At 37.7% G+C, this 13,217-nt stretch overlaps 1 protein-coding gene across 1 annotated transcript in view; it reads right to left on the bottom strand.

Moving 5' to 3' along the window:
- LOC127796655 (transcription factor Pur-alpha 1) overlaps positions 1-12,613 on the bottom strand; it is a 31,183-nt gene extending 18,570 nt beyond the window's left edge. Inside the window, exons 1-2 of the mRNA XM_052328911.1 lie at positions 12,035-12,613; positions 11,873-11,920 (exon numbers count right to left, since the gene is read on the bottom strand). Coding sequence (XP_052184871.1) covers positions 11,873-11,920; positions 12,035-12,304 — 318 coding nt within the window. The 5' untranslated portion in view covers positions 12,305-12,613. The remainder of the gene's footprint in view (positions 1-11,872; positions 11,921-12,034) is intronic.
- Positions 12,614-13,217: the final 604 nt, after the last annotated feature.

Raw genomic sequence — 13,217 nt, 5'->3', positions numbered from 1 at the left:
GCCACCTAAGAACCACCCTTGAGGTCCTTAGAAGAAACCAACTATTCATCAAAAAATCTAAGTATGCATTCGACTAGGACTAAGTGGAATACTTGGGACACTTAATTTCGGAGAAAGGGATCCGGAGAAAGGGATCAGTACCAACCCAAGAAAGGTGGAAGCTACGCTTAGTTGGCCAAAACCCACTACAATAAGGGCTCTTAGGGGATTTTTAGGGCTCATTGGTTACTACCGCAGGTTTGTTAAGGGATATGGGGTCATGAGCAAACCACTTACAAACTTATTGAGAAAGGGAAACTTCCAATAGAGGCAGGAGGCAGACTCTACTTATGAGAAACTGAAGATGGCAATGAGCAAGGTACACACATTAGGGTTGTTGGACTTCAACAAGCCTTTTGTGCTTGAGACGGATGCTTGTGGGGTTGGTATTGGGGCAGTGTTGATGCAAGATGGTAGACCATTGGCTTTTTTAAGCCAAGCCCTCAATCCTAAACACCTCGGACTGAGTATATATGAGAAGAAATTCTTAGTTGTGCCAAATGGTTGTGGAAAAGTGGAGTCATTATTTGGAGGCGGGAAGGTTTATAATCAAAACTGATCATGAGTCATTGAAGTTCTTGCTCCAACAAAAGCTTCAAACTCAACTACAAAAGAAAGGAATGGCCAAGCTGATGGGGTTGGATTACTCCATCCAATATAAGAAAGGAAAGGAGAACTTAGCAGTGGATGCCTTATCGAGATGCCAAGAGGAAGCAAGTGTAGCCGCTTTGACTGTTGTAATTCTCGAATGGTGTAAGGAGGCAGTGAACAGCTATAAGGGAGATGATCGCATTAAAAGCCTACTGGAAAAACTGGCTCTGGGAAACAGGGAGGCAGAAGGGTACACAATGGTGGATGGTCTGTTGAGCTATAAAGGTAGGATAGTAATAAGCCACAAGGAGGAGCTCAAGAGGAAAATTCTACAGTCCTTTCATAAGTCCCCTTTAGGAGGACATTCGGGCATCCAAAATACCTACTTGAGGGTACGGCAGCTATTCCACTGGCCTGGGCTTAGGGTGGCAATCAAGGATTTTGTTTTGCGGTGTGATACATGTAAGAGGTGCAAACATGAGAATGTGGCATACCCAGGGCTACTGCAACCCCTACCCATCCCAGAACAGTCATGGACAAGTGTGTCTATGGATTTCATTAAAGGGCTGCCAAGATCTGAAGGCAAAGATTGTGTAATGGTGGTTGTCGATAGGCTAACTAAGTTTGCATACTTTGTGGGATTAGCGCACCCCTACACAACCCAAGAAGTGGCTAGGGCATTCACTGACCGGGTAGTAGCTATGCATGGGGTTCCTAAGTCCATCATATCGGACCGAGATAAGATCTTTGCTAGTCACTTTTGGAGGGAGTTGATGAAGAACATGGGCACAAAACTCAACCTTTCAACTGCCTATCATCCCCAATCAGATGGGCAGACAAAAAGGGTGAATCAAAGCCTCAAAATATGACAAGTCGGAGGATGCAGAAGTTAATTCAACAAGGAGGGGCTTCAATAGCTCAACTACACTCCATATATGCAGTGGAGGCGGAGACTGGGGAAGGAGAGGAAAGTAGTGAGGTAGTAGCAGAAGTGAAAGACCATTCATGGCCTTCAGTGACTTCCACTCTACATTCACTCATTGAGGTACACTCTTGTGATCCCTTACACTTACTGTTGACTGAGTTTGAGGACTTATTTGCTGAACAAGTGAGTCCTGCATTACCCTCTCTCCCTAAGGAAGTGAACCAAGGCAATGAACCAAAGGCCATATTGGATAGAAGGGTGGTTTACAACCAAAGCACCCCTCTTATACAAGTTTTGGTGAAATGGAAAAATGGAGCTATGGGAAGCAGCACTTGGGAATACCTACCTAGTCTTCTTCAACAATTTCCGAGAGTTGCCAGTCTCCTTAGCATCTCTTGAGGACAAGAGGCTACAAAGGAAGGGGGAATTGTCACGTATCGGGTCTTATTACAACAGTTTTGTTTTTCTTAGTGGTTGTGACTCCTTTTTATTTTCTTTGTATTTCCTTTACTATTGTAGTTTCTGTAATTTCTTTTCTTTTCTTTTACTGCTATATTTGGGAATATTTCTATTAGAGAATCAATAAGAGAGAGAGAGAGAGAGAGAGCACATGTTGGGGTTAGAATAGGACAAAGGAGACGGTTGTAACCGTTTTGGGGAAGTGATCTGCTATGGCAGCATCACCATAAGGTCCTATATATACTCCCCAAGGCCTCGAAGAAGCATTATTGAAAATCAAGAAGAATATCTTACTTCTCTCTTCTCTCTGTTCTACTTCTTTCTCCCTATTCTTCTTCCTAATTTCCTACCATGGACTACCGATTCACATTGAACCAGGAAGTCCGCCATTGTCTCTGTTTGGCAATGACATTGACCTAAGAACCAGATACTATCAAATCCAAATGAGTCCTACAGACATTCACAAAAACAGCCTTCAGGACTCATCAAAGACTATGAATTCCTAATTATGTCATTCGGCTTAACTAATGCCCCTGCCACATTTCAAGTCTTGATGAACCACATCTTTAGCCCCTACTTGAGGAAATTCATCCTTGTGTTTTTCGATGATATCCTCATATACAGCCCATCTTTGGACCAACACTTAACCCACTTGAGGGTAGCATTTGAAATTCTTAAGTCCAATCAATTGTTTGTGAAGGGGTCCAAATGTACCTTTGTTGAGGAAAAGGTGGAATATCTAGGCCGCATAATTAATCACTAGAGAAGGGATAAGTAATTGAGGGGTTTCGTAGGCTTAAACGAGTATTATAGGAGATTCATCAAGAACTATGGGATTATAAGCAAGCCACAAGCTGATCTACTTAAGATTGTTGGAGCAACAATGCGGAGGAAGCATTTCAGGCTTTAAAAGGGGCCATGACCCAGGCTCCAATATTGGCCTTACCCGATTTTTCAAAGCCTTTCATCCTGGAGACAAATGCTTGTGGCTCGGGAGTAGGTGCTATTTTGGTGAAAGAAGGTAAGCTGCCTTCCTAAGTCAAGCCTTAGCCCCAAAACACTTGGGCCTAAGCATATATGACAAAGAATTGCTAGCGAGCTTAATAGCAATAGAAAAATGGAGGTATTATCTAGAGGGCAATCAATTTGTAATCAGAACCGATCGTGAAGGCTTCAAGTTCTTGCTACAGCAGAGGCTACACACGCAACTACAAAAGAAAAGGGTGACTAAGTTGTTGGGACTAGATTACACAATACAATACATGAAAGGTAAGGAACACACGATGGCAAATGCATTGTCCAAGACAAAAGGAGGAGTTTGCCAAGCTATATCAGCAGTGATACCTAATGGGGTTAAGGAGATTACAGCAAACTACAAGCAGTCTACATGGGCAAAAGACATCATCACTCGATTAACTGTTCACCTTTCGTATCAGTTTGGTTACACCTTATCAGTAAGGTAACTCATATATAAAGGGAGGCTGGTGATAGGGGATGGCAACCAATTTAAGGATAGAATCCTATAGTCCCTGCACAACTCACCAATAAGGGGACATTTGGGCTTGAATGTTACATACAACAAGGCAAGACAATCATTCTATTGGTCGAGGCTCAAATGAGATGTGAACACCTATGTTTTGGAATACCCTATTTGTCAATGTTGCAAGCACAAGCAGGCTCCTTGCCCCGGTCTGCTACAGCCACTAGACATACCACAATAGGCATGGGAGCAAATTTCCATGGATTTCGTGGAAGGATTACCTAAGTCAAAAGGGGAGGATGTAATTCTTGTGGTGGTAGATAAGTTGACAAAGTTTGGCCACTTCTTGAGTTTGGCACATCCATTCACAGCCCCTGAGGTAGCTAAATGGCTGTTAGATTCAGTTGTTAAACTGCATGGACTGCCACTATCCATTGTCTCAGACAGAGACATGATATTCACTAGTAACTTCTACCAAGAATTATTCAAGTGTCTAGGAGTGAAGTTACATATGTCGACAGCTTACCACCCGAGGACAAATGGGCAAACAGAGGGAGTAAACCAGTGCTTGGAAACCTACCTCCAATGTATTTGTTTTTCTAAACCCAAGAGTTGGAAAAAATGGCTACCCCTAGCCCAATGTTGGTACAACACCAGCTTCTATAGTTCATTAAAGAGGACCCCATTTGAAGCTCTATTTGGTTATAAACCCCTTATACTACCCGTTGTTATGTAGTACTTGAATGTGCAAATGGTAGTAGACCACCCATTGTTATGTAGTACTTGAATGTGCAAATGGTAGTAGACCATTACTTACAGCAGAGGCAAGAGCCTCTACAAGTGATAAAAAGGGAACTAACTATAGCACAAAACAAGATAAAGCATATGGCAGACAAAAGGAGGAGTGAGAGGTCACTTGAGTTGGGAGATAAGGTGTACTTAAGGGTTAAAAGGTTCCAACAGCATTTTTTCTCTAATAACCCTACCACAAAGCTAAACCCAAAGCACCATGGTCCATTTCCCATAGTATCAAAGGTGTGGAAAGTGGCATGCAGATTACAATTGCCTGATAGAGTACTAATGCATCCGATTTTTCATGTCTCCCTACTAAAGAAATCCATTGTGCAGACTAACAGCACCAGTTTGGATATTCCTTCCCCATCAGAAGGTGTGATAGTTGAGGTGGAGCCCCTAGTAGTGGGAAAAATGGGTGATTTACCGAAACTCCCTGCCTTTAACTCAAGTCTTGGTGCAATGGAGTCACCTACATCCCGATCATACAACATGGGAGCATTTGCCAGACCTCCTCAAGCAGTTTCCCTAAGTGGCCCAACTGTTATAATTTCTTGAAAACAAGAAATGTTTCATTGGGGAGGGGGGGTATTTGTCACATTCCAAGGGTAGCAATTGTAATTTTCTTTTCCTTTCTGTTATAGTTGTTTGTCCTTAGCTATAGAGGCAATAATGCTTACTGATTGTACCGCACATGGGTGTATGGTTGAGGTTGTGAGGCTATAAATAAGCCACAGCTAGAGGATGGGGATTCATGAATGATATGATCTGATGAATCTTTTCCCTTTAATTTCCTCTCTTGAACCTTCTCCTCCCTTCTTCTCTTACTATTTTCTCTCTCTCAATCTCTTTCCCTCCCAATTCCCGCTAATTCCCGAAATTCATCTAAATACCCTCTGTCAAATCCAGAGATCTGAAAAAGTTCCCCACCAACTCTAAGTCCATCTACTCCGATGAATTCTCCTCTAGCTCAAGATAATCGAGCATAGGAGTATCAAAGATAACTCCAAATATCCTGATTCACTTCATCTCTAGAAAATTCAAGCCCAACGTTATCTCTATTCGATCCAATGGATTCACCTCCAATTCAAGGAAACTAAGTCCGAGAATCTTAGAGATTACTCTAAATATCTCGACTCACTTGGCCTATATAAAGAATGAAACACTCACTAAATAAACCAAGAGACTCATCATGTTCATACACATTTATTGCTCATTTATTATACTAACTTGAGCATTAAGCGTTATACCGGGGAACCAGCCCCACCCTTTCTTACAAGTGCTTGCATCAAGGTAGAGTTATGGTGATTTGTCCCGAATACCACCATTACATAGATGAATGATAGAAAAACTTCATCACCACAAAACCTATTGGGGATTCTGAACAAAGCAGATAAGCAAGAATGGTATCTAACAGGACCAAAAATTAAGAACCACCATAACGGCCTAGGATAAGGAACGTGTAAACCAACGATTTCACGTGCTTCTCTCACAAAGTAATAAACAAGTGTTCAATGGTCACATAAACCAGATCATATGCAACTAGATACCTGGCCAATGTCTTAATACATTTATTGGTCAAACAACTTGGCTAGGGATTATAAGCCTATAGGCGGGATAAGCACAACCAAAGCAGTGATAGAGCCTAACTAAACTAAATTGGGAATTCTAGGTTATGTGGCTTAGAGGATTGAGACAAAAGTTCACCATAGCACATCACTTGAATGGTCAGTTTGTTGCTAGAGATAGAAATGGTTATCAGGGTTAAAGCATATCAACTAATAGTTCAAACTGTTTTCAGGTGGGGGCAGAAACCATCTACTAGGGGATAGGATTACTGTGCTCTATATATTTGACATTGGACTGTACTTCACCTCTGCCTTTCTTAGTCTTATTGCTCTGTTATTCATCCCACTATTCCATACTCCAAAAATGTACATAAATATTAAACTTCGAGAAGAGATAAATCAAAATTTTGTTTCTTTTTCCATCTTTTCACATAAAAGTTCTATAAACTGATTAAGATCATCTGCATTTGGTGTACTCAAGAGCATCCAAATCTTTGTTGTTAGGAACAAAGGCCCAGAAGTCAAACCTAAGGGGTCCTTCCAAGCCAAACTAGTGGATATAGAAAGAGCAAGAATGGAGACACAAGCAGAAAGGGAGAATGAAGAATTTAATCCAAGAGTTCTGATGCCCACTTCAGCAGATCTTTGATTTATGGGTAGTCATTAAATGTTTCCATCAGCAAGATCACAACAAAAAGAGAGAAAAATAACTTTTCCTATAATCATTTCCTCTTATCATAGTAGTCTCTTCAACCATCAATTCTAATCCCACGTGATTCTCAGGCTCTTGCCTCTTGCTCCCACTGGTTTGACCCAGGTAGGATAACCAACCTTAGCCAGTTCAGATCCCATAGTGCCAGTTCTCCCACTATGATCACAAATTCTCTCTATCACATACCATCCTTTGGAATTGGCAATCCCTGCATTTGCATACATATATGGGTCTCAACAAACACACATAGATATATATTGGTCTAGCTTTTGTTCCTCAAACTACTGTTGACACTTCTCTAATACTCATCACTGCAAATACTTAAGAAGTTCCATCCTCTGTTTGGGAAAAGATACTAGTGATAGATAGAGTTGATTGCAGTTATGCACAAGTATTTCTAGTCTATATGCTCTATATCCTTCTTACCATGCGGACATAACATGCCATTGTAGATACGTTTTACACAATGAACCTAAATGTTTGTGTTGCAATGCAAAAAGTGCAAGATATAAGTATCTATGCAGTTGTTATCAGATCAAATGAATTGGTTCCTAACAATGTAAATAACAAGTTGACCAATGCTCTTCTTAAAAAGGAAACTAAACAACATAGGCCTAGTTGGCTTGAAGATAGTTATGCAAGGAGTGGGAATGTGTATATTCTATCATCATCATATAGGCTTTTTGTTCTCACCTGGATATCCAATACAAGTCTCTATAAATTGGAAGGCTTATGCAACTTGTTACAGACATAAAACCCACTGCGATTCTGGACAGGCGGAGGTTGCTTTTAGCTTTGAATTCAAAAATATGATAACAAAAATTTAAAACTGATAGCATTGTCAAATGAAAACATGAAAATGACAACATTGTCAAATGGCCTTAACAGGTCCTATTTTCCATCTTGCTTTTGTATAAACCATCTTTGCATGAAGAGGCTGGCGGCTCCACCACCAAAGCAACCCCAGGTACCTTCTTTTCTTTGTATTGACTATGTGCCCCCTATGAACTTCCACTTCTCAATTTATATGTACAACAAAAGCCTAAAAAGTGCAAAATGCACCATCATACGTGCACAAGACAAGATTAATCCTATATTAATGATATTGCTAATATTATAATTTCTATAACAATAATTTATAAGCATATCATTGTTATTTTAAAGTTTTGAATATATTAGATTGATAATGACAAAAGATTAATACTACCACTGCAATATTCATGATATTGTTAATATTATAATGTTTGTGATAATTGTTAATGATATTAATTATCAACTTAAGGAATTTTATAATTCTAATATTGTTTTGTCAATATTTTTACTATTTATCATACAAAGAGCGTTGACATTAATATTTTAACATTATTTATTATTAATCAATTTTTCTATTTACAATACTAATATTGCTGACATTTTTAATATCATAATCTTATTAATAGTAAGTTTATTTTGAAATTCACATTTTTAGTATTTAAGTTGATCTTTCTATAAATACAAAAATATTGATTTTGGTTAGGAAAGATGCTCATGTTTTGGTTTGAAAGATATGATAAAAAATCACATTTCCGCATAGTTGTTAAATCGAAATTCGAATCAAGAATCGAAATACTTATTTTATGAATTGTGAATCGAGAATCGAGAATCGAATCGAATCGTAAGATTCGGTACACATTCTCAATTTCAACTATAAATAATATATATCCATAAAAAATTAATAATGTGCCCACCATGATCAATTCTTTTAAATATAAATAGATAAATAAACTTCTAAATATATTTGCTAAGTTTAAAATTATACCAAAAGGCAAAAGTATATTCATGTTGCCTTTAAGTTCAAATTGCACCAAACCAAACCACTTTCAAAATAACAAACTAGAAAAAAAAAAAAAAAAACCTACAACTATAAGGTTACTAATAAACTTCATTGTCCATAATCTTCGCTAGTTATCAATCATCTTCATCTTCAAGTTCAAGAGCATCATCATTTTCATCATCTGTTACTGTTTTGCCTAAAGTAAAGCTGGATTTATTGAAGAAACCAGAAAGAATTGAAGATGATGTGGCAGCAGTTAGTTAATAGGACTTAAGTGTATCTAAGTGCTTTAGTAAGGGTAGTTTAGACTTTATGTAAAGTTAGTTATCTCCCTTAGATATTTCCGCCTCCCTTAGTCTATATATAGAAGGGTGTGGAGGCCAGTTTTCATCATCAATCAGTCATATTCTTTATTCCTTGGGTTCGGGTACAGTGAGAGGCGTGAGAGAGAGCTAGTTGTTTCAAGTTCTTGTTAGCTTTGGTTGAGTATTGTATCCGAGAGTAAAGGAAGAGGGAAGAGGGGAATTCTTGTACTAGTTTCAGACTTGCTTCTAGTGGATTGTTTGCTTTTTGGATTGCTGGATGTAGTGCCATGTAAATGGCATGAACCAGGGTAAATTGTGTGTGCTGCAATCTGGTTTGATTTCTCTTTTTTACATTCTGTTTTTATGTTCTACTTTCAGTATTCATTGTTGTTATTGAATCGATGAGTTTCTTGAGTGATTATAGTCTCGGTTTTTACATCATCTTCTTTGTTTTCAAAGATAGCCAAATTGAACAAATATTTGATTAAAGCGCACATGCAGATGAAGTCGCACGAATTGGATGAATCAGACAAATCGTGTTATTCATGCGATTCACGGTCGATTCGTCCGATTCATGGTTGATTCTAAGGGATTTTCGATTCACCCTATAAATTCAACTCGATTTCTATATGAATCGAGTCGAATTGTACGATTCGAATCGTGAATCGTCCAATTCTAAGGGATTTTAGATTCACCCTATAGATTTGACTCGATTTCTATATGAATCGAGTCGAATCATACGATTCGAATCGTGAATCGTAAAATTCTAACAACAGTGCATTTCCGTGAAGAAAACATTTAAAAACATCCTAAAGATGTTTTCTAAAAATCAATGTAAATTTAAAAATTAGAAAAAAAAAATCAGAATTTTCTATTTTTTGATTTCCAATTTTCCTTTTTTGTGAAAAAAAAAATCAGAAAACAGTACTTATTTTCCACTAGTGCATATCCCCTTAACTTTTCATGTAGAACATTCAAGTTGGATGTCAAGATGAAAGCTCACAGGTTTCATTGAAACTGGGGCCATTTTTCCGGGTTGGCAGGGTCCAGAACAGCACAACCCAACCCAGATCGACCCAGATTGGCCTTGAATATTAAGTCCCACAATTAAGTATCAAGTTTCACATAGCAATTATTCAGCACTTACTTGAATATTAAGTCCCCACAAAACTCTGGGATCCCAGCTAATTAAATTATGAACATCAACTTTCAATTGACTAAGTTGTCAGGAGCGAGGTTTTGGAGTCTTGAAACTTTAGGATGTTCAGTGATGGAAAAAAAGTACTGTTTTTGGAAAATCCATATAAAACCAAAAGAGAAAAACTTTTCAAATAAAAAACAAAAAACTTAGTTTTTCAAATTTATATTGACTGTAAGGAGATTTCAGCTCAACTAAAATAAATATTAGTTAGGTCTACATCTAATAGCAATATAAATAGTCAAAATATGAATTAGAAATTAATAGAATATTATTATAATATAGAACTATCAATAATATTAAAGAACAGAAAACTAATTTATGGCAAATAATCTAATATATTAAAATATAGTCATTTAAAATTGGTTAATAATTACTAATATTATAATATCAGTAATACAAAAATATTAGAATTATAAATGCTAAACATATCAACAAATAGTAAAACTGACTAAAAATATAAAGTAAAAATATTAATAACAACAGTGTCAATATGAAAGACTTTCTAATTTTTAATAAAATCATAATTATTATAATCAACGTCAATAATTAATACTGCAATGTAAATAATATTATGACTATAGTATAGGTAATATTAAATTTATAATATTATCAATCTAATTTATTCATAATTTTAATAAAAGAAATATTACTAATAACTATTATTATTATTATTATTATTATTATTAAAAATATGAAATTAGCAATTTCATAAATATTGCATTGATAGTATTAACGTATAACAATTATTAACATTCTAATATCATAAAAATATTATTATTATTATTATTATTAATATAGTGCATTATATAACAATTGAAAACATGTTTTATATATATAACCATTTGGAAGACTTCTTTAGTTTCCATAATAAGAAAATAGTTTTTCATACTTAAAAATTGAGCGTCATTTTTTAAATTTTTTGTGGAAAAGAAAAATTAGAGATGAAGTAGAAGCTTGGAGATGGCAAACTGCAAATTGTGTTATTTTCCAGCTACGCAACCCCTAAAGCTCCCAATACATCTCTCTAAATGTTATTTCCTAGGTGTGTAAAACCCCAAAACATGAACGCATCATATCACAGAGCTTTTTCCCAACAAAATTTTGGAGCACAGTGAACGCACAATAAGGTCTTTGCACATCCTCCTTCAGATAGAGATACCATCCAAGGCCCTATAGGCCTAGTAGTTCACAGTGAGTGCATAATAAGGTCTTTGCACATCCTCCCTTAGATAGAGATACCATCCAAGGCCCTATAGGCCTAGTGGTTCAGTCAAAATTAATTCTAAACTCTCGTGCGAATTTACAAATTAGAGACATTATTTAAACATTCTTCAGATGCAGCATACTGCAACTTCATGTTTGAAGGCAAACTTGACCATGAGAATGGTACAATGCCGGTTGAACAGGGGGAGCTAGTTTGAACAGGTAGTTATTATGAACTTCCAGCCTGTTCAAACAAGTTAGCCATATTGTTGCAGTTTGATTATTTTGCTCAGATTTCCTCCCCTTCAATGCTCCAGACTTCTTGCCAATTGATACTAGTACATGTTTCTATGAGCATATAAGGCCTATCCGTCATTTTGGTTCTTTTTGTCATGACTTGCCTCTTGGATTCATGTCTATAGGAGTTATATGAATGGCATGTGAATCGGTGGGTTATGGAGGGGAGGATTTTTCCTCTCAGTTGCGATCAGAAACAAGCATCAAATGGATTTTGCCATCAACTAGAGTAGTAGCAGCACAAAAGATTTCAACTTGACCTACAGTCTTAAGGATTCACCCATAGAACTAAAATAGTACGGACTAAAGGAAATAGAGTACAAGTGCATCAGCCCCAATTCACTCCCATCAGATTTTTTTTTTTTTTTTTGGTAGAACTCGGGAGGTAAATGTAGAAAAACTTAGTCTGGTAGCAATTGGTAGTACAAGGTAACGGGAGCAAAAGAAGAGAGACAAAAGCAGATTTAGGCAGGGCAGAAAAGTTTACCTTCAAAAAGCGGCCCCTCCGGTTTTCACCAATATCAAAGTAAAACACCTGCAAACAGAGCAATGCCGACGGGATCACCGCCACCAACCAAAACAGTACTCAGCGACCGAAAGAGCAGTTCAAAGAAACAGAGAGACCAAAAAGGGAGAAAGACGGGCGTGCCTTGGTGTCGAGCTGGAGTTCCTTACTGAAGACGTCGTGCTCGTCAGAATTGACATAGTAATTGAAGAGATCCAAGAACCAGGAGATACCATTGAAGGGGACTATGATGGTGGACCTGGTCGCTGACGTCTTCTCCGAGATCTTGAGGTACCGGCCCCGAGGATTCTCCTTGAGATCGAAGTAGAACAGCTTGTGCTCCACCTGCAACGTCTTGCACAGAAGCTCCACGTCGTTTCCCCCTCCTCCGCCACCGCTGGAATTCCCCTCCATCTAAACAAATCCTCCAATCAAATCACCAAAACAACTTCCTCCTCCAACTAACCGCGACGACAGTAGCTCCTCACCGGAGCGAGCGGAACCGTTTCCTCCGAGATGCTGATGCCGATGCCGTTGCTGCAGCTGCAGTCTGCAGCTGGTGGTGGGAGCTTGGGGCTCTGCAAAACTAGGGCTGGTTGGTTGGTCGGGGAGAAGGCGTTTGGGATTTTATTATTTGACGGAGTCTCGGCTCCTTCATTGCACTTTTTAATGCGCGCTCTCTCTCTCTCTCTCTCTCTCTCTCTCTAATACCTAATTTTTCCCAAGCCAAACAAACGCGCCCACCGGCCATATCCCCTCCCCTTTGCTTGCTTGCCGCTTTGCGCTCTTTACGCCCGAATCTCGCTGTGGGTTTGTTTGGCTCGTGCCTCGTTTCAGCGCAGTAATTACTAGTACTTGCGGATATATGACCTTTTTGATCCCTTCCCCCTTTGGGCTCTGTTTGGTTTCACGACTCTGTCTGGCTACTCTGATTACCTCCCAATAACTATTTTGATATATTATTTTTTGCAGAAAAGTTAAATTATTTTCTTTTTACTTACATATAATCGAAGGTGGATGGATTGTTTGGCTACGAATTCAAAAGTCATAAAAATGTTTTTCTTGATAGCTTTTGACATCATTTTTAAAGTTTTATTTTAAAATATATCAGTCTTTAAGAATAATATAGAAATTATTATTATTATAAACTTTACTATAAAACTATTTGTTTAGTCAAAATTAAGCATTCAAATAACATTTTCAATACCCAAATAGTATGTTGATAATTATTAGCTAGAGCTATTATATAATGAAAAATGTCATTGGTATATCATGACTTACGCCTTATACCTTGGGCTACAAAAAAAAAAAAAATTATAACTAAAAT

This window comes from Diospyros lotus, chromosome 3 (genome assembly GCF_014633365.1).
Source record: "Diospyros lotus cultivar Yz01 chromosome 3, ASM1463336v1, whole genome shotgun sequence".
NCBI lineage: Eukaryota > Viridiplantae > Streptophyta > Magnoliopsida > Ericales > Ebenaceae > Diospyros > Diospyros lotus.
The sequence above is the reverse complement of the archived record's forward strand: the minus strand, read 5'-3'. Positions and strand labels throughout refer to the sequence as shown.